General features: G+C 35.6%; 3 protein-coding genes across 3 annotated transcripts; all 3 read left to right on the top strand.

The window, feature by feature from the left end:
- Nucleotides 1-6,842: 6,842 nt before the first annotated feature.
- LOC146926489 (receptor-like protein 7) lies at nt 6,843-10,162 on the top strand. The gene has a single exon (XM_085758820.1). The coding sequence runs from the start codon at nt 6,894-6,896 to the stop codon at nt 9,999-10,001; it is 3,108 nt and encodes a 1,035-aa protein (XP_085614946.1). The 5' UTR covers nt 6,843-6,893; the 3' UTR covers nt 10,002-10,162.
- A 729-nt stretch (nt 10,163-10,891) lies between these two features.
- On the top strand, nt 10,892-12,837 carry LOC146926488 (receptor-like protein 7). Its single transcript, XM_085706918.1, has 2 exons — nt 10,892-10,925; nt 11,039-12,837. The coding sequence occupies exons 1-2, from the start codon at nt 10,892-10,894 to the stop codon at nt 12,835-12,837; spliced, it is 1,833 nt and encodes a 610-aa protein (XP_085563044.1).
- A 3,289-nt stretch (nt 12,838-16,126) lies between these two features.
- Nucleotides 16,127-18,507, top strand: LOC146926487 (uncharacterized). Its single transcript, XM_085706917.1, has 2 exons — nt 16,127-16,246; nt 16,312-18,507. Exons 1-2 carry the CDS (start codon nt 16,127-16,129, stop codon nt 18,505-18,507), a joined length of 2,316 nt encoding a protein of 771 aa, XP_085563043.1.
- The last annotated feature ends 8,126 nt before the right edge of the window (nt 18,508-26,633 follow it).

The following is a 26,633-nucleotide window of genomic DNA, read 5'->3' as shown; positions in this document are numbered from 1 at the left end:
TATGTTGTCATTTGGCTGTAAAAGACAATAATTCAAAGCTGTCTTGCACTTTTCAAGGAAATTTTTTTCTTAGGGACAATGGAGGACCCACAAAGATTATGCTTGATATTAAAAGTTATTTTGTAAACATAAGTTTACTGCATTATAATGAATTTTTGGTCATTGTTAGAAATGTAATTAGAAACCAAGTGAGAATGGAAAAACAAAAATGTGGTCAGATCTACCGAAAGCAAGGGTTGTAAGTCATCGTTTATAGAACTTGAAAATTGTGAGCAATTTTTGCGAGGTCACAGATCTAAACACATTATTTAGTCACACTCATAACAATGCGCATTATATAAATGTTTATGTGAGAGTTAACTTAAAATCAGGTTCTGCAGGAATCGTGGCACGATTGAAGGGCAACGTGGCACAATTGGATTTTCAGTTATGAGGCAAGTCATTGGAAAAATCGTGGCACAATGGGATCGCAACGTGGCACGATGGTGCGATGGTGCTTTGAGATAGAGGGGGCTGAAACAAGGGTTTAGAAAGGCAACAACAAAACTAGGGTTTGTATAGAGTTTGTCTCTTGGCAACAAACACTAGGGTTTTAGGGTTGATTCAGCTTGGGAAACACTATTATGATTGAGTCTCTTGGTCACGGGAAGAGTTTGGGGCTTTGAGTAGAATTAGGCGGGAGACTTATTCTTGTAACCCATTGATATCTCTTTTGTAAAGTTACTCATCATATAGTGGAAAGGAGGGCTGCTCTCTCCCCCAGACTAGGTCAATTTGGACCGAACTGGGTCAACAAATTCTTTTGTGTTCTCTATTCTTTTCTCCTGCTGTTTTGTACTTTTGCTTGTGATTATAATTGTGATCCACTTGTATTGGTTGCTTGACTATCCCTTGCTCCACACATTAAGTTAATTATTGGTGTGAGTTTTCATCGAATTCACATCAATTGGCGCCCACCATGGGGCAAGGGTCAAAGGATAATCAAGTAACATGGGTTCAAATTGGGATATTGAGAAGTTTACCAGAGATAACGATTTTGGGTTATGGAAGGTAAAGATGGAAGCGATGTTAATACAACAAAAGTGTGAGAAAGCTTTGAAGGGTGAAGATGCGTTACCGGTCACCATATCACGAGCGGAGAAGACCGAGATGGTGGACAAGGCCAGGAGTGCCGTTGTTTTGTGCCTCGGGGATAAAGTTGAGAGAAGTAGCAAAGGAACCAACAGCGACATCGATGTGGTCAAAGTAGGAATCTTTGTATCTGACAAAGTCTTTGGTTCATCGACAATTCCTAAAGCAACAACTCTACTCATTCAAGATGGTGGAGTCAAAGGCCATCATGGAGCAACTTACGGATTTCAACAAAATCCTTGATGACTTGGAGAATATTAAGGTGCAACTTAAGGATGAAGATAAAGCTATATTCTTGTTGTGTGCTCTACCGAAATCTTTTGAATCGTTCAAAGATACTATGCTCTATGGCAAAGAAGGCACTGTTACCTTGGAAGAAGTTCAAGCGGCTTTGAGAACCAAGGAGTTGACCAAGTCCAAGGACTTGAGAATTCATGAAAACGGTGAAGGCCTAAGTGTCTCAAGAGGGAATGGTGGAGGTAGAGGTAACCGGAGAAAGAGTGGTAAACAAGTCAAAGTCTAAATGCTTTAACTGTCACAAGATGGGTCACTTCATGAAAGATTGTCCGAAGATTAATCGTAACTCTGCACAAATTGTCTTTGAGGGCTAGGAGGATGCAAGTGCTTTTGTGGTGTATTGTTTGGAGGATGAAGAAGGTGATGTGTCTCACCTTGAGAATGATGCCTAGTGGAGCGGTGGTCGTCTGGAGAGACGTTAAACACTCAACATCAGCCTGGAGAGGCGGTGGCAAGCATACTCATGATCAGTTTGGAGAGGCGGAGACAACAATACTCATGATCTACCTGTTGAGGTGGAGTTTCAAGGTTGAAGACATATTGGGATGTACACATTTGCTAGTTGAGGTAGAGTACGCTCACCTTGAGGTGGAGTTGAACACACCAGTAATGGTACGACTATGGAGGACCTTGAGTGCTATGCTCTAGTGGTGAGCAAGGGATTTCTTCATGAAGACGGAAGGCATTCCGGAGGTTGAAGAATGTATGGCACAGCTTGCGGGTTTACCCTAAAAAAAGGCCAAGGGTAATTGGATGCAAGGTGATCTTCAAGGAAACGGGAGATGTCCTGTGTTGAAGAGGTTATGGTGAATGCTTGTGGAACAACCTAAAATTCTTAGCATAGTTGGACTGCAAGGACCTTCGAGAAGGCGAAAGACATTCCGAGGGCTGAAGGGGTTATGGTGTGTACTTGTGGATTACTCTAAAAGCCTGGGGTGATTGAGCACAAGTAGATCTTCAAGGAAGCGGGAGATGTTCCGTATTGAAGAGGTTATGGTATAGTCTTGTAGAACTACCTGAAACTCCTAGTGTAGTTGGACTGTAAGGATCTTCGAGAAGGCCGAAGACATTTCGATGGCTGAAGAGGTTTAGGTGTGCACTTGTGGAACTACCTAAAATTCCTTGAGTAGTTTGGACACAAGGATCTTCAAAAGGGCGAAAGATATTCCTATGGTTGAAGAGGTTAGGGTGTAAACTTGTGCAGCTACATGGTGTAGTGGGAAGCATGGGAAAGAGCAGCAATGGTGGTTGATGTTAAATTAACATCATCACTGATTTGAAGTCAAGGTGGAGAATTGTGAGAGTTAACTTAAAATCAGGTTCTGCAGGAAACGTGGCACGATTGAAGGGCAACATGACACGATTGGATGTTTCAGTTATGAGGCAAGTCACTGGAAAAATTGTGGCACGTTGGGATCGCAGCGTGGCACGATGGTGCGCTGGCAGCGAATAACAGAAACGTATTTTTGGGTGCAGATTTGTTCCCAATTTTAAGTGACACTTTTACTATAAATAAAGACCTTGTATCAGAGTAAACTTTGAGATAGAGGGGGCTGAAACAAGGGTTTAGAAAGGCAACAACAAAACTAGGGTTTGTATAGAGTTTGTCTCTTGGCAACAAACACTAGGGTTTTAGGGTTGATTCACCTTGGGAAACACTACTAGGATTGAGTCTCTTGATCACGGGAAGAGTTTGGGGCTTTGGGTTGAATTAGGCGGGAGACTTATTCTTGTAACCCATTGATATCTATTTTGTAAAGTCACTCATCATATAGTGGAACGAAGGGCTGCTCTCTCCCCCAGACTAGGTCAATTTAGACCGAACTAGGTCAACAAATTCTTTTGTGTTCTCTCTTCTTTTCTCCTGCTGTTTTCTACTTTTGCTTGTGATTATAACTGTGATCCACTTGTATTGGTTGCTTGACTATCCCTTACTCCAGACATCAAGTTAATTATTGGTGTGAGTTTTCATCAAATTCACAACAGTTTAAAAAATAATTAATATTAAATTATTATTTTTCTTCAAATTTTATTCCGTGTGAGTGTGTCCATTTAAGAATTATTTCAAAATTGTAGGGTCATTGTTTTCACTTTAAGTGATTCAAATTTTCCAAATAAAAATCGGCCAATAAAAAAAAGGATTTACGGGCCAACTTCTGACTTTATGTAAAGTTTTATGTGAAAAGATGAAGTTTACTTTATTATAAAGTTTGATTGCTTGCCTTTGCACGAAATTTCATTTAACCTGTTGACGGGCTCCACATTGCTTGCCTTTGCACGAAATTGCTTGACTATGTTGTTATGCCCTTGCAGGAAATTTTTTGGAAAATAGAAACAATTATTTAAAATGAGAGAGAATCATACGGATTGCCAAACAATACTCATATTAACGTCCCAAACATAAAATAACAAATAATAAAGAGAATTGCTCAAAAAAATAATAAAGAGAAAACAAGGTTAAAAGCCTTGTTCGAATAATGAAATCCACAATAAAACACACATAAATATCATATGATTTATCTAATTTGTTGGGTTTCAACTTTCAAGTGTAAGTGATTAAGTCTCACACTCTTTATGAATAGATAAAATGTTGGAGATACTCCGTCTGTTGTGGTCGTAAAACATTTGTGTCCGTTGTTTATCCCGTCTCCCCGGTGGATCCCGTATTTGAAGATTGATTTTAATTTTAGTTCTCATAGAAAATTTCAATCCTATAACGTGAAGTATGGATAAAGTTGATTTATTCTTCAATGACTAGTTAGTATTTTACTAATTCAACTTGGCAACCGTTTCTTCATGGGATGGAAGATGAGGTTTTATGTTCATGCTACGGGCCAATTGATGATTCCTTACAAGTGATTCTCCACTTGAGACTCTGTCCTTGCAGTTGACACGAAAAGGATATGCTTAATGATATATTTCTGTCTGCTACTAAATTTTTATGAAAAAAATGGAAATGAACTCAGTCATCTACTAAAACTCTTTCCAGTCTCACCCCATATAATTCTAGTTACACCCAAATTTACTTAAAATTTTACCATAATACTGAAATTGCCCTCTCCATGTAAAATTCTAAAAACCTATTTTTCATGATCATTACCCTCTTTGACCAACAAACCACCATAGATGTGCAACCAAGATCAAAGATTGAATCAACATCTTTTTCTTTGATCGGTATTCTATTCATAAAGGTTAGTGAATCTCGTGAATTTCATTATTGAAGAGTTTCTATTTATTTAAGATTATGTATCAATTTATTAAGGTACACAATCTCGTAAAAGTAATTTATTTAAGAGTTTCATTATCCTAATGAGAGTATTCTTCTAGCAATCAAACCTATTTCGCTGATTTGATTACTAGAAGAAGCTTTAAAGTTTAAAACATCATATGTCTCAAGAATTGCAAAGATTATTTCGCTGCCTTTGCAATCCTTGTCTAAATTCACTTGTTCGAATATCAAAACTCCACTTTCGTTTTATGAATTGATATTTGAGATGATGAATTAACAATTATCAAACCCTCCACTTTCGCTTCTACAGTTTGATAATGGTTAATTCATGTTAAAACGGTGAATTTAGATTAGAAACTAGGGTTACATAAGATTAGAGTTAAAGCTTGGTTTGATTAGGATTATGTCATTAGACTTATCCAACAATCCCAAGACGAGAAGTCTACTCACTAACGTTCATTGTAGACATAGAAGAGAAGAAGAAGAAGAACATAAAATAAAGGTTGAACTTTTATTCAAAGAAACAATTGTCACTTATTATTTCCAAGAACAAAAGATTAATTGTTATGATAGCTAGCTACTCTATTTATAGTCTATAACGACTTAAAACCTAAGCAATACATCACTAGAATGTTTCACAAGAAACCAAGGGCTTTTAGGTCAGAAATAAACTAATAGGTAGCTTGTCCGCAAAGCAAAAGCAGCAAAAGGACTAAAGTGGGGCACGCCTCTTGTATATATTTGTACAAGATCTTCAAATTCTTTGCACAAGATATTTTTGTATGAGATATTCATATTTTTGTCCTCAATCCTTGCACCAGATATTTTTATCTAAGATCTTTTATATTTTTGGCACGAATCAGCTCCAATTCTCCTTTCTTTTGCTCCAAGACTCAATCTTTAGAATATATGTTCGTGAAATATAATAACTTGCAATTGAAGTAAAAGAGTTCTGAAAAGGAAATAAACTTAAATAAAATAAACTCAAATATAAATAAAACGGGCTTACATATTATATTAAAATAACTAATTATTGACTCATCAATACACACAAAACTTAGTTTACATGTACAATTACTCACTGTGAGAGGTTATTGTAAACTAAGTTTACGCATATATATACACACAAATGTAAACTAAGTTTACGTAGATTATCTCAACTCAGTTTACATTAACTATGTAAACTGAATTTACATAGTTTTAAAAACTACAATTTTCTCTCAATTTCACATTTTTCTATCCTACGTTTCAATCAATTTTACAGATTTATCAATTTTTCTATCTTACGTGGTTGGATGTTAATGAAGAGTATTCGAGTGGAAAGAGAAGAGGAGATGAAGTCCTTCAGAAATCATGTGTAAGTCCTTCTTTTCTTGCTTTGTCAGAGTTTGAGAGATGAATACGTGAAAATAGTGATGGCTTTCAAAAATGGTGTGAGTGTTTCAAGATGATGATTGACGAATATGTGAACTAAGTTTTTGGGGTTTGAATGATGAATACATGAACTAAGTTTTTGGGGTTTGAATGATTAAGCGATACATGTGATGAAAGAATTTTGGATTAAATAAAAAATTTATTTCAGTTAAAGGGTATATTGGTCATTTTGGGTGTAACTTGGGTTTTTTGAGGTGTGAGTAGTATGTGTCAAATATAAATTGTCAGTTTTAATGTATCCATAACATTATAAAGGAAACTTCAATAAAAAGGAAACAAAAGAGCCTACTTGAGTATATTGCTTATTTGGAGTAAATTGAAATAAACTATTAATATATGTGATTTTCAAGTAGTGACTACAAAAAAAAGGATTTATTTACCGTGGCTATCATTTAATTTGGAGTAAATTTAAATAAACAAGTCAGTTGGGATAGAAATTCATAAACCACTATTTTCTATTTGGTTGGCACACACTATTGCATAATTAACCGATCCGCCAAATGGAAGACTTGGAAGTCATCATTAATATAACCTAATGGAACTTAAAAAAAGAAAAAAAAGAAAAATTCGATAACACATTGTAGGGTCATTGCTTTCACTTTTAATGATAAAATATTTCCAAAGAAAAATTGGCCAATGTGATGCAATGCTTAGTTACCATTGCATGACTTGGAACTTTATGTGTCATGTTCAACGAAACTTCCTTTTCTGTTCGCAACTTTATAAGAACATCATCTGTCACCAATGTCTTCTCAGTTTTGTCTTGTGTTGTGTGAATGTCACTAAGAGTAATAAAACAACAATGAGAATTACATTATTTTCATTCTTTTCCTTTCTTCTTTACTACTACTACATACATATCACTTTCCAAATCTCTATTGCCTCTGCCAAATGTCTTGGGGATCAACACTCTTTGTTGCTCCAATTAAGAAACAGTCTTCAATTTGAAAGTTCCACCAAACTGCAGCAGTGGAATCAAAGCATTGCCTGTTGTAGTTGGAGTGGTGTAACTTGTGACAGTGAAGGTCATGTCACTGGCCTTGACCTGAGTGAGGAATATATGTCTGATGGATTTGACAGTTCAAGTAGCCTATTCAGTCTCAAACATCTCCAAAAACTGAACTTGGCTTATACCATGTTCGTATCTGTCATTCCATCGGGATTCAACAAGTTGGTGATGTTGAATTATCTGAATTTGTCATATTCAAGCTTTGAGGGGGAGATTCCCATAGAGATTTCACAGCTTACAAATTTGGTTACTCTTGATATCTCTGGTCCTAGATATTCAGAAATGAACAACCTAAATCTACAAAAGTTTCTCCAAAATCTGACAAAGATTAGGCATTTGTATCTAGATGATATAAGAATATCGTCTCAGGGACATAAATGGAGCAATTCTTTGTTGCCGCTGCGTGAACTTCAAGAGTTGAGCATGTCTCATTGTGGTCTATCAGGACCCCTTGATTCTTCTCTATCAAAATTAGAGAACCTATCAGTTATTATTCTTGATAGGAACAATTTTTCATCCCCGGTGCCAGAAACATTTGCCGATTTTAAAAACCTTACCATCCTTAGTCTTGAATTTTGTGGATTGACAGGAACATTTCCTCATAAGATCTTCCAAATTAGAACACTATCTGTGATTGACTTATCCTTAAACTATAATCTGCATGGTTTTTTTCCAGATTACTCATTGAGTGAATCTATTCAAAGCATTATAGTGAGTGTCACAAACTTCTCTGGATCACTACCTTACTTTATTGGCAACTCGAGACACTTATCCGTATTAGATCTTTCGGTTTGTCAATTCAAAGGAAAACTTCCAAACTCATTGTCAAACCTCACAAAACTAAGGTACATGGATCTGTCATCAAACAGTTTCACTGGTCCAATGCCAGCATTTGGCATGGCCAAAAGCCTTACCTACCTAGACCTTTCAAAAAATAATTTAAGTGGTGAAATTCCATTATCTCTTAAATTTGAAAGACTAAAAAACCTTGTCACTATTAACTTGAGTCATAATTCTATCAATGGCAGCATTCCTACAGCCCTTTTTACACTACCATTACTGCAAAATATTCTACTTTCATTCAACCACTTTAGCAGAATTGATGAATTCACAATCATGCCTTCCTCCATACTTGGCACCCTTGATTTAAGCAGAAATAATCTATCAGGGCCTCTTCCAATATCTATCTTCCAGCTCAGTTCACTCTATTCTCTTGATCTTTCCTTTAACAAGTTCACTGACCTTTCATACGGCAATTTATCAGTCAATGGGAATGTGTCATATGTTGATCAACCCTTTATTCCCAACATTAGCAGTCTAATATTGGCATCCTGCAACTTGAAAATATTTCCTAGTTTCTTGATAAACCATTCAGCATTGCAATATTTAGATCTTTCAGATAACCAGATTCATGGAGTAATCCCAAACTGGATTTGGAAACTAGAAGGTCTTAATACACTGAATATTTCTCACAATTTTCTCACTGATTTGGAAGGACCTTTGCAAAATTTTACTTCAGACTGGTTGCTTCTTGACCTTCATAACAACCATTTGAAGGGGTCGATACCTGTCTTTTTTAAATCTGCTGATTATTTGGATTACTCGGCCAACAATTTTTCTGTCATCCCACAAGATATTGGTAATTATATGTCTTCCACAATTTTTCTTTCTCTTTCAAATAATAATTTACAGGGAAGCTTTCCTCGTTCCCTCTGCAATGCTTCACAACTTCAAGTGCTTGATATTTCCTTCAACAACATTTCTGGAACATTTTACCCATGTTTAGTTTTAATGGCTAGTACCCTTGAGGTATTAAATTTAAGGAAGAACAATCTCGCTGGCCCCATACCAGACATTTTTCAAGCTTCTTGTTCATTAAGGACTTTGAACATCCATGGAAATCTCTTACACGGGCCAATTCCCAAGTCTCTCTCCCATTGCTCATCATTGAAGGTATTGGACATTGGATCAAATCAATTTCTCGGTGGCTTTCCGTGCTTCTTGAAGAACATACCAACACTTAGTGTCTTGGTTTTGCGGAACAACAAATTCCATGGTTCCGTAGAATGTTCACTTTCACAAGAAAATAAGCCTTGGAAAATGATTCAAATTGTCGACATTGCTTTCAACAATTTCGATGGAAAGATACCTGAAAAATATTTCACAGCCTGGGAAAGAATGACGCATGATGAAGATAATAATGTATCAGAGTTTATCCACATAGAAAGGAGAATCTACTCATACTACCAAGATAGTGTGACAATTTCCAGTAAAGGCCAACAAATGGAGTTAGTTAAAATTCTAACAATCTTCACAACCATTGATTTCTCATCCAATAATTTTGAAGGACCAATACCGAAGGTGCTGATGAAATTCAAAGCAATCCATGTTCTCAACTTTTCAAACAATGCGCTCTCTGGTGAAATCCCATCAAATATTGGGAACCTGAAACAATTAGAGTCATTGGACCTCTCAAATAACTATTTGATTGGTGAAATTCCTGAGCAACTTGCAACCCTGTCATTCCTTTCTTATTTGAACCTCTCCTTCAATCATTTGGTGGGGAAAATCCCAACAGGTACCCAACTTCAGTCATTTGATGCTTCTTCCTTTGAAGGAAATGATGGATTGTATGGACCTCCATTAACTGAAACACCAAATAAGCCACACCCACAACCATCTTGTGAAAGGTTAAACCGTTCAATTGACTGGAATTTTTTAAGTGTGGAGTTGGGATTTGTTTTTGGGCTCGGAATCATCATCGGTCCCCTCTTGTTTTGGAAGAAATGGAGAGTAAGTTACTGGAAACTTGTGGACAAAATTCTCTGTTGGATCTTTCGGAGGATGCATTTTGAATATGTAACGGATAGAGGACAGACATACAAAATTTTAAGGTGGTGATAACATTAGTGCTAGGGATTGTGATAATTATTGAAATAATGTTTTCTATTTCCATTTCCATTTAAGTTGTACTTTGTGTTTACTCCTTTGTGTGTGATGATATGTACTATAACTTTGAAGGAACATTCTATAAAGTTTAAATAAAGCAGTATCATTGAAAATTGTGGTGATAGTGTTTCATCCGAAATAAAAAGGAAACCAAGAGGATACAACTTCAAAACTAAGTATAAGTTAAAACTTTATATATCAACCGAATAACTAATTCATTTTGTTAAAAAAAAAAAGTAATTCATTTTGTTCGTTTTGGTAAAACAACTGTTTAATTTGATTTTGAAGGTCTAACTCAGTTCCTATGATTTCCAAATTGTTCCTTTTTTGCAATTTCTGTTATTTGTATTAAAAAAAAAAAAGACATTAATTCTAAAATGTATTTGTATTGTAGAGTACTTTGGTTTTAATTCTCATACAAAATGCTACAATTTATTGTTGTCTGTTACTTTCACTAATCTATAATGGCTTCTATGAGGAAGTTGCAACCTCCTTCTGCTTATAAATAACTTGATAGAACTTGCAACCTTGTCACATGGGAAATCTCTATTGGAATCTTACCAACAAATCTAGCTTCAGATAAATGCTTCCACTGCGGTTCATAAGATTTCCACTGTGGTTCATAAAACAGTACATGAAATTGGTTGAACACGTTATACCCCAAATCATAATATTTGTGCATTAAACAGTTCTAATATAAATCATAATATTTGTGCATTAAACAGTTCTAATATTTGGCGGATCCATTTTAAAGAATAGTTTAAGTGGTGAGGTTTCATCCTCTTTTCACATTGAAGGACTTCTGAATCTTGTTATCCTTGACTTGAGTTATAATTCTATCAATGGTAGCATTTCATCAGTCCTTTTTACACTCCCGTATCTGAAAAGTATCCGACTTTCATTCAACCACTTTAGTAAACTTGAAGAATTCACAATCATATCTTCCTCTATATTAGAATCCCTTGAATTAAGAAGCAATGATCTATCAGGGCCTTTTCCAATATCTATATTGCAGCTTGGTTCACTTTATCGCCTTGATCTTTCCTATAACAAGTTCACTGGATCCGTCCAATTAGATGAACTTTTTGGCCTGATAAGTTTAAGTGAACTACATCTTTCATACAACAACTTATCAATCAGTTGGAATGCTTCAAATTATGATTTACTTTCTATTCCCAACTTTAATGTTTTAGGTTTGGCATCCTGCAACTTTAAAACATTTCCTAGTTTCTTGATTAACCAATCCGGATTGGGCTCTCTAGACCTTTCAGCTAACCAGATTCATGGACTAGTACCAAACTGGATTTGGAAACTACCATATCTTGATAAGCTAAATATTTCTCACAATTTTTTTACAAACTTTCAAAGACCAATGACGAATCATATTCCCAACCTTATACTTCTTGACCTTCATAACAACCAGCTGCAAGGACCAATACCCATGTTTCATCAATCTGCTATTTATTTGGATTACTCAACCAACAATTTTTCTGTTATCCCACAAGATATTGGTAATTACCTGTCTTCCACATTGTTTCTATCTCTCTCAAATAATAACGTACACGGAAGTTTCCCTCATTCCCTCTGCAATGCTTCAAATCTTCAAGTGCTTGATCTTTCCATTAATAAAATTTCTGGAACAATACCCGCATGTTTAATGACAATGGCTGGTACCATTGAGGTTATAAATTTGAGTAAAAACAAACTCACAGGCTCTATACCTGATATGTTTCCTGCTTCTTGTGTTGTAAGGACTTTGAACTTCAATGGGAATCACTTACATGGGCCGCTTCCGAAGTCTCTTTCCCACTGCTCATCATTAAAGGTGTCGGACATTGGATCAAATCAAATTCTTTGTGGCTTTCCATGTTTTTTAAGAAACATACCAACTCTCAGTGTATTGGTTTTACGGAACAACAAGTTTCATGGAACCATAAAATGTTCACATTCACAAGCAGATAAGCATTGGAAAATGATTCAGATTTTGGACATTGCTTTCAACAATTTCAATGGTATATTACAAGAAAAATACTTCGCAACATGGGATAGAATGATGCAAGATGAAGATGATGTTATATCAGACTTCATCCACACGCGAAACAAAGACTGCTCATATTATCAGGATAGTGTGACGGTTTCTATGAAAGGTCGGCAAATGATGTTGGTTAAAATTCTAGCAATCTTCACAGCCATTGATTTCTCATCCAATCATTTTGAAGGACCAATACCACAGGTGCTGATGGAATTCAAAGCAATCCATGTTCTCAACTTTTCGAACAATGATATCTCTGGTGAAATCCCATCAACTATTGGGAACCTGAAACAGTTAGAGTCATTAGACCTCTCAAATAACTCCTTGGTTGGCGTAATACCTGTGAAACTTGCAAGCTTATCATTCCTTTCTTATTTGAACCTTTCCTTCAATCATTTGGTTGGAAAGATCCCGACAGGTACTCAACTTCAGTCATTTCAAGCGTCTTCATTTGAAGGAAACAAGGGGCTATATGGACCTCCACTGCCTGAAAAACCAAATGGTAAAAGGCAGGATGAGCTTCCCCTACAACCAGCTTGTGAAAGGTTAGCTTGTTCAATTGAATGGAATTTTTTAAGTGTGGAGTTGGGATTTGTTTTTGGGCTCGGAATCATCATTGGTCCCCTCTTGTTTTGGAAGAAATGGAGAGTATGTTATTGGAAACTTGTAGACAAAATTCTCTGTCGGATCTTCCGGAGGATGCATTTTGAATATGCAACTGATAGAGGACAGACATACAGAATTTTAAGGTGGTGATAACTATTAATGTTTTCTATTTTCATTTAAGTTGTACTTTGTGTTTCTCCTTTGTCTGTAATGGTATGTATTAACTTTCAAGAAACATTTAAGAAAGTTTAAATAAAACAAGTGTCATTGAGAACTGTGGTGATAGTGTTTCATTGAAAACAGAAATATATAAGTTAATTTATAGCTATAAACATCATAGTCAAACTGGAAACACAGAGGATACAACTCCAAAATCTAAATATAGAGCCTTTAAAACTTTAAATATCAACCCAATTACTTCATTTTGTTCCTTTTTGGTTAAACAATTGTTTAATTTGATTTTATGATCGTCACAAAGAAATTGACACCATTTGACATACACATTGATATCATTCTTTGCCTAACATCTTGTTAACGTGTTGTAAACTGTTTTATTCACATAACGATATATTACTTTAGTGTTTTTGGTCTTATTTTTAAATTAAGATATCCAATTATTATGTTAAAAATTTAGAAGGTCTAACTCAGTTCCTGTGATTTCCAATTTTCGAAAGGCGGTGATCAAAATTACACTATTAATGCAAGCTTTAGAAGAAGTTTATCCAGCATAATAGTATATGAGAGTTGAAATACATTCCATTCAATGTCTTGGTGATAAAGAACATTTTGTTTACCATAAAATGGATTTTACAAAGCCAATGAATCATATATATTTTATGGAAAGCCTTATTTCAATGGCATAACATTTCTGTTACATAGTTTGCATAAAGAATTCGACATTTGTTCTAATATATTTTGTAATTTAGAGTGCTTTAGTTTTTCATTAATCTATAATCTTCTGACAATGGCTTTTATCTGGGAGTTGTCATCTCCTGCTGGTTATAAATAACTTGATAAAATTCTATATTGGAATCTTACCAACAAATCTAGCATCTGATAAATTCATATATGTCAACTTTTCCAACTCAATTTGCAGCATGCAATATTTATTCCACAACTTCAGTTTGCTTGAAATTTCTGACTTGAAAATGAGATTGTTTTTTAATTGGAGCAACAAGGATTGTTGATCTTCAAGACATTTGGCTGAGGAAACTAACCAATTCATTATTTCGAAGTAGACCTTATCAAAAATCGTAGCTTGACCTATAAATTTTATCTCTCTTGGCCAACTTTTCTTTATCCATTTTGGATCACCTAGAAGTCAACACAATTATGACTTTCAAGCTCTTCTAATAGAAGATGTGTCTGGTGTCTAACATGCTATGTATCAGTGTCAGACATATATGTGACACATGTGATTACATTCGATTAATTTATTTTTTAAGTTTTATGTATTATTAATGTTTGTATCAGTGTTAGTATCGTATCTGATATCTGAACATGCATGTCTGATATCTGAACGACAAATGTGATTATATTCAATTAGTTTATATTTATACTTGTTTGTATCCTGCTTGCTTTCAATTCTTTCATTAGGTAGGTCGGTTAACTATGCAACAAATGTATACCGACCATTGAGAAAATATAGTTTTATAATCACTGGTGTGGAACGGGAGACTCTCATTTTCTCACTTTTTTTTTTTTGTTTTTTTTGGTTACAAAAAAAAAGTACATGTGTGAAACCTTTCTCATTTTCTCATTTTCTCACTTTCAGTGGTGGTACCTTTTTAATCTCTTCACGATTTCTATTTTAATATTTATTTTCTGTCTGAATTCAAAGTTCAGGTGTGTGGAGAGTTCAAAAGAACATGTGTGAAAAGAAAAACAAAATTGCATGCCCTTACCATTATAATAACCACTAGATGGCACGAGAATAGTAAATTGGGTTAGAAATGTAAAAACAAACCCTTTAAGTTTGAGGATTTGTAGATGTTTATTATCTCTTCATCTTCAGTGATTTATTTCCAATTCAATTTTGTTATGCTAATTCAAATTTCGTTGAACTCATTTTACCCCAAAATCCATAATGTTTATGTCGTAATTATTTCTTTTTAGGGTTAAATAAGTAAATGGTCGTCTTAAATATATCAACATTTGATTTTAGTCCTCGTAAAATATTCCGTAGGCTTTTGGTCCCTCCAAAATCTTCATTCATTAAATCAGTCCTACTTTTTAGGCAACTCATGTCTAACCTTAATATTTTCTAATGAAACTTTTCAAAAAAAGGGTAGAATATTATGCATAGTTTTAAAATTCGGACCGGACCAGTCGGTTCTACCGGTTGAATCGGGAACCGGAAACTTTTCAAAAAAGGGTAGAATATTATGCATAGTTTTAAAATTCGGACCGGACCGGTCGGTTCTACCTGTTGAATCGGGAACCGGACCGATCCGGTCTATGTTTTAGATCGGTTATTAGTATGACAATCTCTCCCAAAAAATAATTAGAATTTTTTAACAAAACATGAATTAAATATGAAATTTTATGTTTTTTTGCGCTAAAATATTCATATTAAAAATTAAATATGAAATTTTATGTTTTTTTGCGCTAAAATATTCATATTAAATTCATGTTTTGTTAAAAAATTATAAAAAAAATTGGAAGTATGGAAGTTCCAAGGTTTCTGATGACATAACTCCCATAGGTTGTACTTCCTCTATCCTTAATTAACTTTTGAAGGTTTCCTTCCTCTATCTTTAATTATAAGGATCCTTTCAAAAAAGAAAATTAACCCTAAATATAAACACTTATATAAATAACAAGGTTTTTATTCTTGATTCCTTCAAAAAAAGGTTTTTATTCTTGATAATATACTCCTTATTAATACTCAAATAAACACATTAAATTCATTTCCCACTTTTTTTTAAGATAGCTAGAAATAGGAAAATGGGCAATTATTAGTATTTTCCTTTTGTATAAAGTTAAAGGAATTCAATGCTGATTGACTTCAGGTTCTGTAAAGATTTATATTTCACAAAACTTGACAAAATACATGCAAAGTAATAATAATCACACAAAAAAAAACTACAAAAAGCAGAAATAATATAGGTGAATATTCTTTGGACTAATCTTCATGGCCTTGTTAAGATGGCAGTGCATATATCAGAAAGTAGCAATCATTACAGCTTCTCCAAGTACATGGCCTGTTATTGCATCCAACAGCTTCTCCTTTGTCACCTGTCAAAGTTTCAAATGAGCCCAATATACAGTAATAGAATATGAAATAACAAGAAAGTTGTAATTGAAATATAAAATTATGAGAGACAGAGGGAGAACGAGTGGCGGAAACCCTAGGGCAATCCTAGGGCAACCGCGCCGGAGTTTTTCACCGGCAGAGAGATATCATGGGGGGGATAGGGGTCCAGCCTGGGTGGCAGATATGGGGGGGATAGGGGAAATTGGCATGCGGTGCGGTCTCGGAAGAGGAAAGCGACAGAATTGGCGAACAGAGGATGGGACAGTGCAACGGGTTCAGACGGGCAACGAGGAACGGCGACAGGTACTGGGCACGGTCGGCTTCAGGTTTCCGATAGGTTTTCTAAGGGAGTCTTTCGCTATGGGCAGAGTTCAGTTGCACGTAAAGGCGGTGGTTTCTCCAACAATGTGGGAGGACGCATGGGTTCATCTGAATGTCACGCTACTGACGGATCATTGGATGGCAGTAATCAAGGTTTGAAGGTCTCTTTCTACGTCACTAATTTTCCAGATAATATTCCTTTGTTTCGGTTACGACAATCTTTTGAGGTTTGTGGCATCCTCTCTGATGTGTATGTTGCACGTCAACGGAACGCACGAGGGCAAGAATTCGGTTTTGTAAGGTATGTAAATGTTAAGAACAAAGCTAAGTTGTTACATGCTCTACAAAATGTCTGGATTGGGGACTGTCGTATATGGGCTAGCGAGGCAAGGTTTGATCGTTTCGCTCATAATGATATCCATGATACTGTTGGTAATTTGATGGGGAGGAAGGAGTGTGGGGAGGATAGGAAGGTGGTTCAGAAGCGATCAGAGGTTGTTCAGAAAGACAAGGTGGGGAGTGTGGTGTTGGAGAAGACGGTAGAGGGAGAGAAGGTGTTGACGGTGGGGAAGGTGGACATTCCAATGGAGGGTGCTGTTAAAAAAATGAAGTTTAGGAGGGTGGAGCGGACTGTTAACGAAGATGTACAGGAAGGGAAGAAGGTAGGTATTGAGAAGGTATTGAGGAAGGTGGAGGCGGAAAGAGGGGTACGTGGGGGGAACGTGAAGAATAGGGTGAAGGAAGGTTCTCTGTTGGACTCAAAGGTTGTTTCAGATTCACAGCATATCAACGATAAGTTTCTTTTTGCTCCTATTTATAAATCTAGTGTGGAGGATCGTAAATGGGCAAGTTCAGGTTTGGTGGCTACAGTTATTGCGGGAGATTCGGCGGTGGCCTTGCAGCAACGTGTTGAGGATGCAGGGTTCTCCAATGTTGTGGTCATACCCATGGGAAGTGATCGTGTATTTTTGAATTGTGTTGGAGGGGATGATATATGGACAGTGTTTAATGGGGCAATTGATTTTTTTAGCATGTTATTCACTAATATTCATAAATGGTCCGCAGTAGAGACAAGATATGAACGAGGGGCGTGGGTGCGTGTATACGGTGTCCCTGTACACGCTTGGAATGAGCAGTTTTTTCGATTATGTGTGTCGGGAGTTGGTAGATACATTCATGTTGACGAGTGTACAGGGGACAAGGCACGTTTGGATTATGCTCGTATTCTCGTGTCGACGCCTAATGTAGATATTATTAATTTAACCTCTGAATTCATTATCGATGGGAAGAATTTTGAGATCAAGTTTGTGGAGGAATGGGGATGTCATTTGGGGGAGGACGCCTTTATGACGGAGGTTGATGAGGAAGCTAGTCCGGTTTCTTTGCCTCAACCATGTTGTGCTGCAGGCATGGACGAGGTTCAAGGGGAATGGGAGTTGGATGATCTTGTCAATGATTTGCACAATGAATGGAGTAAACATGAAGGGAAGAAGGAGGAGTCACAGAGATCAGTTGAAGTGTTGTCGAATGATAAAGTCAGCAAGGTAAATGGGGAGGAATTCTTTACGGTACAGCTTTCTCCCATTTTACAACCTGTGTCGGATCGAGGCAATGAGGTTGAAGAAATTTCTGGAGATGGCAACCAGCTGAAACAAATTGTGAGACCGAAAGGGAGTATTGAACCAGGACCTTGGAGTATTGATTGGATGAAAAACCAGCAGCCTATTGTTGATGGTGGTAGCGTGTTCACATCTGCAAGTAAAGATAACAATGGGCGTGAGGTTAAGACTTCAGCTGACAACACTCATGCAGCTCGTACAGGCGAGTTGAGAAAGAATAAAAGGAATCATAATCATTCTGTTGGGTTCATGAAAAGAATTGCTCGAATGTCGGCTGCCGATCGAAAACATATTTTACGCATTTTAAAGAAACAGAAGCGGAAGAAGGGAGGGGTCGGTAATCAAGGGTCAAAGGCAGCAACTCAATCTAAGACTCATTCGTCAAATATTTCGAATTCTTCTGTCAACAAGGGATGGGAGGACTGGGTGGTTGCTCATGGTAAAGAGGATGTGGTGGCAGCGGATGTTCAATCTCTAGGTAAGGTTCTAGGGGTGAAATATCAGTGTGACACAGGGAATAGTTTTAATTTATTGTCAAGGGAGGGGAGGAGAGAGTGGAGAGCAGTTTTTGCAGGTGATAGGAGGGGTGGGGAAGAGGAGGGTGCTCGGGTGGAGGTGGTTTAGAGTGGTTGGTGGCAGGGTGAGGGTGAGTGAGGGGGGTAGTGGTGGTTATGAAGATTATATCATATAATGTAAGGGGTTTGGGTGGAGGGGAGAAGAGGGTGGAGGTAAGGAAGTTAGTCTTGGAGAAGAATCCATGGGTGTTGTGTATTCAAGAGTCTAAATTGTCAATGGTTAATGATATGGTGGTTAAATCTTTTTGGGGTGATAGTCCGTTTGGGTATTCTTTTCAACAGTCGGTAGGAGCCTCTGGTGGTTTGGTAACGGTGTGGGACCCCTCTCGCGTTGTTGTTTTTTCATCTATGAGGTTAGATCATGCTTTGATTATTAAGGGTAAGGATCTCTCGACTAATGAAGACTTCATGGTTTGTAATGTGTATGCTCCTTGTGATTTGTTAGCAAAGAAGCAGTTGTGGGATCGATTACATATTCTGGTTACTAGTAATGTTGAATGTTGTTTATGTGTGTGTGGAGATTTTAATTCAGTTCGTAGTGTCGAAGAAAGGAAGGGTAGAGCCACATTCTTCAGACAGGGGGATGCAGACATCTTTAACAGTTTTATTCATGACAGTTTACTGATTGATTTGCCTATTTGTGGTCGGTTATTTACTTGGTATCGTGGTGATGGTGTGTCTATGAGTAGATTGGATAGGTTTTTATTGTCTAATAAGTGGTGTGAGAAGTGGCCTAATTGTGTTCAGGTCGCTTTTCAAAGGGGCCTTTCTGATCATGTTCCAGTTATGCTTTATGTTGATGATATGAATTGGGGTCCAAGACCGTTGCGGATGCTTAAATGTTGGTCCGATTATCCAGGATATTCAGACTTTGTTCGTGAAACTTGGGGAACTTTTACTTGTCAAGGATGGGGTGGGTTTGTTTTAAAACAGAAGTTGAAAATGATGAAAGCTAGTCTGAAGGAATGGCATAGTAAACACTTTCAGAACTTGGATGGAAGGATGTCGGAGGTAAAAAATAAAATGGCTTGGTTAGATGAAAAGGGTGAGTCGTCAGCGTTGGCAGAAGAGGAGGTAAATGAGCTTCATGACTTATCTGTTAAATTACACTCGTTGTCTCAGATTCAGAATAGTATGAATTGGCAAAAATCTAGAATGAATTGGTTGCGGGAAGGGGATGCAAATTCCAAATTTTTTCATGGGTGTATGTCAAGTCGTAGACGTCAAAATGCTATTAATGTTGTGAATGTCGATGGTGTTTCTGTGGAAGGGGTGAGTAATATTCGCACAGCTGTCTTCCATCATTTTGCTAATCATTTTAAGGTTGTGGATGCTCAGCGCCCAGATATAGGGAGTCTTCAATTTCGCAAGTTAACTTTTGGCGAGGCTGGGAATTTAACAAAACCTTTTTCTCCTGAGGAAGTCAAGCAGGCAGTCTGGGATTGTGACAGTTATAAGAGCCCGGGTCCAGATGGTGTCAGCTTTGGTTTTATTAAAGAGTTTTGGGATTTGGTAAAGGATGATTTTCGGAGATTTTTGGGGGAGTTTCATCGAAACGGTAAATTGACAAAAGGTTTAAATTCCACTTTTATTCATTTAATTCCTAAGGTGAATAGCCCGCAACGGCTAAATGATTTTCGGCCTATTTCTTTAGTTGGATGTTTGTATAAGGTTCTAGCTAAAGTTCTTGCTAATAGGCTCCGTGCAGTGGTGGGTAGGGTGGTCTCGGAGTCGCAATCAGCTTTTATTAAAGGGAAGCAAATTTTAGATGGTATTTTAATTGCAAATGAGGCAGTTGATGAAGCGAGACGTTTTAATAAGGAGCTGCTCTTGTTCAAGGTTGACTTCGAAAAAGCATATGATTCCATTGATTTAAGGTATCTGGACTCGGTTATGGCTAGTATGAATTTCCCAACTATTTGGCGGAAGTGGATTTACGAATGTGTCGGGACTGCAACAGCGTCAGTGTTAGTGAATGGCAGTCCAACAGAGGAGTTTCCTATTCAGCGGGGTCTTCGTCAGGGAGATCCTTTGTCGCCATTTCTTTTTTTATTAGCTGCAGAAGGGTTTAATGTGCTTATGCAGGCTGTTGTGGGGGCGAATGTGTATAGTGGGTATCGTGTTGGACAGATTGGAGACCTTCGCTTGACTCATTTGCAGTTTGCAGATGACACACTCATTATTGGTGAAAAGAGTTGGCAGAACGTGCGTACTATGCGAGCAGTGTTGCTATTGTTTGAGAATATTTCGGGCCTTAAGGTCAATTTCAATAAAAGTATGTTGACGGGAGTAAATATTTCTGACTCATGGTTGTCTGAAGCGGCATCAGTGATGAATTGTCGTAGGGGGATCATTCCTTTTGTGTATTTAGGTTTGCCTATTGGTGGGGACTCTCGAAAAATTGCCTTTTGGAAACCTGTTGTTGATCGCATTGCTTTGCGCCTGTCGTCGTGGAATCATAGATTTCTATCTTTCGGAGCTCGTCTGGTACTCCTCAAAGCTGTGTTATCCTCTCTGCCGGTTTACTTTCTTTCCTTTTTCAAAGCCCCTGCAGGTATAATTTCTTCTATTGAATCTTGTTTTAAAAATTTTTTTTGGGGGGGTTGTGAGGATAATAGAAAAATTGCTTGGATTAATTGGGAGTCGATTTGCACTCCAAAGGAGGATGGAGGGTTGGGGGTTAGGAGGGTAGGTGCTTTTAATTTATCTTTGTTGGGCAAATGGTGTTGGAGGATGTTGGTTGATAAGGAGGGGTTGTGGTACCGTGTTCTGAAAGCCCGTTATGGCGAGGAGGGGGGGCGACTACAAGAGGGGGGTAGGCATTGTTCAGTGTGGTGGCGGTCGTTGTATAGAATTAGGGAAGGGATTGGAGAGGGTGTGGGAAATTGGTTTGATAATAACACTAGGAGGGTGGTTGGTGACGGTAAGAGAGCTTTATTTTGGCATGATATTTGGACGGGGGAAATTCCGCTGAAATTAAAATTTCCCCGTTTATTTCATTTGTCTATCATTAAGGAGTGTTCGGTGGAGGAGATGGTGAGGGTGTTGGGGGCGGCTGAAGGGTGGGATTGCCTGTGGCGGCGTAGTTTACTAGCCTGGGAGGAGGAGGAAGTGAGGGAGTGTGCTGTGTTATTGCATAATATTGTTTTGCAGGATAATAGCATTGATACTTGGCGTTGGTTGTTGGATCCTTCTCAAGGATATACGGTGCGGGGAGCTTATCGATTCCTCACTGATAATGGAGAGTTAGTGGATCGGTCCCAAGTTGACGACATTTGGCATAAACAAATTCCTTTAAAGGTTTCTATTATGGTGTGGCGCCTTCTTCGTGATCGACTTCCTACAAAGGAAAATTTGGTGCGACGGCGTGTTCTTTCCCTTGATGGAGCAACTTGTGTGTCCGGGTGTGGACATTTGGAATCAGCAAATCATCTGTTTTTATGTTGTGATATTTTTAATTCTCTTTGGCATCATGTCTGGTCTTGGTTGGGCATTGATTTTGTATCTTCAGGTGATCTCCGTCAACACTTTATTCAGGTTACGAATTATGCGGGTTTGCCTAGATCAACACATCTTTTCTTTAGGATAATTTGGTGTGTCACTGTTTGGGTTCTATGGAAGGAAAGGAATGAACGTGTATTCCAAAACACGGCTTCCGACTTTTCAACTTTATTGGCAAAGGTGAAACTGAATTCTTTCTTATGGTTGAAATCAAAACAGGGGCTTTTTAGTTACAGTTACCATGACTGGTGGAGTCACCCTCTTCTTTGTATGGGTGTTCATTTGTAATTTTCTTTTTGTGTTGGTTTTGGTGTCATTTCTTGTTTGACACATTGTTTCTGTAAATACTTTTGAGTGGGTTGCTTTTTGCATGCCTTGTGCGAGGCAATCCACGTTGTTAATATGATATTTCATTTTAGTTTGTTCAAAAAAAAGAATATGAAATAACATCAAAGTATGAACAATTTTAAGTTATATTTTTTCTTTTGTAAATAAATATTAAATAAACACAATTGTTTTTTTATAAATAAATATTAAATAAACACAATTTTTTTTTATAGGTAAACACAATTGTTATACTAAATTTTTTTAGTGTGACAAATTTAATAAAATATATTTTCATAGAATCTGAATACTAAATATATGGTAGGTGTTTGTGCAAGTATACATAAGATATAATTAGATTAGTGTATCATTAAAATCTTACTTTAATAATCCTATTATCTTTTTACGAGTGTAATACTTACTATAATTTTAGACAGGTAGAGTATAAAATATATTTTTAAATCTTAGAGATTTATTATGTTGTAATATCAAATCGAGCTAGTTAAATTGTTACCTTTGTTATCAAATTGCATATCATCATCCAAAGCATAGAGCTTAAACTCAAACCTATCACCATAGTTAGGAGTCTTTGGACCACGCCACAAATTCACCTTCCAATCATTAACTCCTTCTTCAATTCCATTACACCATTGCTATTTGTCCCGACATAGTTTGTCCCGATGCATTCCCAAACAGTATAATGCCACAATAAAAGGAAGGGCCCACAATACATGGGAGGGTATTGTTGTAATTAAGGAAAAACACATTTAGTTGAAATTTTTGCTCGGGATGATTTCGGGATTGCTATTTGTCGGGACATGCAGCATTATTCAATTGATAAATTTGCGGTGTGTTTGTAAGTTCATGTCTATAAAAGATGATTGTGGTTGAACATGTGTCATGCTAAAAAATTTGAAATATTCTGACTTTGACACGTTTGACAACATCTAGCGGTTGGACATGATCTTTCCTCTGCATTGATTGTATAACATAAAATAAGAGTAATAATATATATAACTATTTGATAATAATTTTTGTGTCAATTTTTATTTTTCATTTTTTATTGGTCAAAAACAGTAAGAGAAAAAAATAAAAAATAAAAACATAATATAAATATAAGAGTAAATTACAATCCCCTCTCCTCAAAGATGCTTGAATTTCACTCTCCTCCCCTCTTATGTTAAAATATACACTCCCCTCCCCTCTTATTCAAAACATATTGGAAAACTTTTCACTCCCCTCCCCTAAGAGAAGCTTGAATTACATTCCTCTCCCCTCTTATGTTAAAATCTACACTTTACTCCCTCAATATTTTCTTTTATTTCTAATAATATAGCAACAAAAAGAATAATCTAACACACTTCGAAAAAAATAGTATTGCGGGTCTATTTTAATATAATAAAAAATTGAATACATATTTTTTTCGTTATTTTTTATTCACAATTTCATTAACATGTAGTTTTAAACCCTATTATAAAATATGAAACAACCCAAAATAAAATTAAAATATGTGAAAAATTACCAAAGACAGTAAAGCATGGTTATTTAAAAGTTAATTTTATACTCTAAATTATAAAATCAATAATATTTAAATTTAATTATCATTGACATTTAAATTATAAAGAAACAAATTATTTTTTCTTAAATGGTGGTTCAAAATTAATATATATAATAAAAATATTTATTTATGTTAAAATAGATTAAACTGTAGTGCATATTTAATTATTAAGTGAGAGGGTTGTAATTCAAGCATCTTATAAGGAATGGGAGTATAAATTTTACTTTTCAAAGGAAGGGAGTGTAATTTACTCTAAATATAAAAGAAATTATTCAAAAATATTACAAAATAGTTTACAAATATCATTTCTCACCAACAAATTATCTTCTAATCTCCAAACAAGACATTAAAGTGTAATGGGATTAAATAAAGCCCTTCTCTCATTGGACTAAAAATAAAACATCGATCAAAGACATTGTATGCTAGTAATAGTTCAAGTTTTTACATCACACTATTATTTACCAAGTTTTCTCCTTAGTCGCCTACAATTAATTCACCAAATAAAAGAAGAAGGAAAAAAAATCCAACTTTCAAACAACTTACCCGCATTCACCAAGTTTATATGCATTTAGAAGCGATAATCTTGAACAAACATGTTACATGATATCATACATGAACGAATTTCATTGTTATTTGTTATACAATACACATGTACTGAATTTTCTTTTATAGTATTATTTTTCATATATTTATTATTTTAATTAAATAATCAAAGAACAAAGTAGCCTCAAACAACAATAACAACAAAAAAATCTAGATCTAAGTGTAAAAAATATCACAAATATATACAAAATAACAAAGAGAAGAAAGAATACAAAAACAAATTTTATATATAACTCCCGTACACAGAATGTACTGCTCTGCATTCCAACAAAATAAGTTTAGTTAGTTTTATGAATGGAAGGCAAGGAATTGAAGATGGCTACGGTTTCATATACACAACTCACCAATGAAAATGAGAGTTTCTATGTTAAACTCACTCAGCTTTTGTACTCGTATAGATTATATTGTTTGCATGTGTGTATACCGAGAGATATTTTTTGCCTTCTCTTTACTGTTCTTTTTGGTTGCTAAAAAAATTCATGCACTCAAAACTATCCCTCAGGCCTCAACATACACACCACAAATAGGAAAAATATGAAAATAAGGAGATTAAAGAGTATTGATTGAAGAAATTAACAAAAGAGAGAATCTAAATCTAAATAAGTATAAAAGCTCAATGAGTTTAACGTAGAAGCTCTTATTTTTATTGGTGAGTTGTTGTGTATATGGAACCATTGTTATCTCCAAGTTCTTGACTTTCTTTCATGAAAGAAACTAAAATTCCTAAAATTACTTTGTTGGAATGGAGAATAGAACATTATGGACGCTCGGAAAAGTAACTGCACCAAATCCATTTCCAACATTGTGTAAAGACATGTACTTGTACAATGAAAAAGTTGACAGCTACACCTGCTCCCAAATATGTGTCACAATTCTCTTTTTCCATATTCTTTTATTTCATTTCAATTTCGGTAAGTGTCCGTCTTTCTGCTATATTTATTATGTTAACATTTAAAAATTATGAACGATTTTTTATAAAATTTTGATTTTAATTAAATCTAAAAAATATAAATGTTTGTTGCCTTTAAATTATAACAAAATAAACTAACTATGATTATCTATTTCAATGACACCAACAATATAACAAAAATATAATCTTTTTTTTTTGAGCAACAAAAATATAATCTAAATTTTAATTTTTTTTAAATGGCACCACCAACGATCTTTATTATAGAAAAATTTGTTTAAGGGTATAATTGGGATAGTGAAAAAGTAAGTATAAATATAATCATCTAGTTTGTTACATTTTTTAAAGGATAAAGAAAAAAATTGGACATGTATATACTTGTATTTATATTGTGATTGTTACACTTTTATTTTGATATTTGAATTTATTTTTATCTATTTGTTATATGTGCTAGGTGGGTATTGAAAGTTGACGGTAATTATGGGAAGAGAAAAGGTCAACCCAAAAGAGGCAAGACCTGTTAACTTGCACCCTCCTAAAAACACTAAGGTGCAAGTTAACAAGCTGCACCTACTAGTTATTTATCAAAACACCCATGTTTTTCTATTATAAACAAATATTATTTATGCTATTTACAAAAATGTTCTTTTAATTAAAATAAAGTTTAATAGAGACAAAAGGGTGTTTTAGTAAAGTACAAGTAGGTGCAAGTTAACAAGCTGCACCTACTAATTATTTACCAAAACATCCATGTTTTTCTATTATAAACAAATATTATTTATGCTATTTACAAAAATGTCCTTTTAATTAAAATAAAGTTTAATAGAGACAAAAGGGTGTTTTAGTAAAGTACAAGTAGGTGCAAGTTAACAAGCTGCACCTACTAATTATTTACCAAAACACCCATGTTTTTCTATTATAAACAAATATTATTTATGCTATTTACAAAAATGTCCTTTTAATTAAAATAAAGTTTAATAGAGACAAAAGGGTGTTTTAGTAAAGTACAAGTAGGTGCAGCTTGTTAACTTGCACCTCAGTGTTTTTAGGTGGGTGCAAGTTAACAGTCCCCAAATATAATCATCTAGTTTGTTACATTTTTTAAAGGATAAAGAAAAAAATTGGACATGTATATACTTGTATTTATATTGTGATTGTTACACTTTTATTTTGATATTTGAATTTATTTTTATCTATTTGTTATATATGCTAGGTGGGTATTGAAAGTTGACGGTAATTATGGGAAGAGAAAAGGTCAACCCAAAAGAGGCAAGACATGTTA

This window comes from Medicago sativa, chromosome 4 (assembly GCF_051527215.1).
Source record: "Medicago sativa cultivar Bolivia chromosome 4, Bolivia_mono, whole genome shotgun sequence".
In the NCBI taxonomy this organism is placed as follows: Eukaryota; Viridiplantae; Streptophyta; class Magnoliopsida; order Fabales; family Fabaceae; genus Medicago; species Medicago sativa.
The sequence above is the reverse complement of the archived record's forward strand: the minus strand, read 5'-3'. Positions and strand labels throughout refer to the sequence as shown.

Excerpts from the sequence above, each read along its gene's own strand:
- LOC146926487 (XM_085706917.1), top strand. The coding sequence starts at position 16,127 with ATGGGGGGGATAGGGGAAATTGGCATGCGGTGCGGTCTCGGAAGAGGA. Across the intron at positions 16,247-16,311 it reads GCAACGAGGAACGGCGACAG|AGTTCAGTTGCACGTAAAGG; the intron begins GTACTGGGCACG and ends CGCTATGGGCAG.
- LOC146926488 (XM_085706918.1), top strand. The coding sequence starts at position 10,892 with ATGGTAGCATTTCATCAGTCCTTTTTACACTCCC. Across the intron at positions 10,926-11,038 it reads TCAGTCCTTTTTACACTCCC|GGCCTTTTCCAATATCTATA; the intron begins GTATCTGAAAAG and ends ATGATCTATCAG.
- LOC146926489 (XM_085758820.1), top strand. The coding sequence starts at position 6,894 with ATGAGAATTACATTATTTTCATTCTTTTCCTTTCTTCTTTACTACTAC.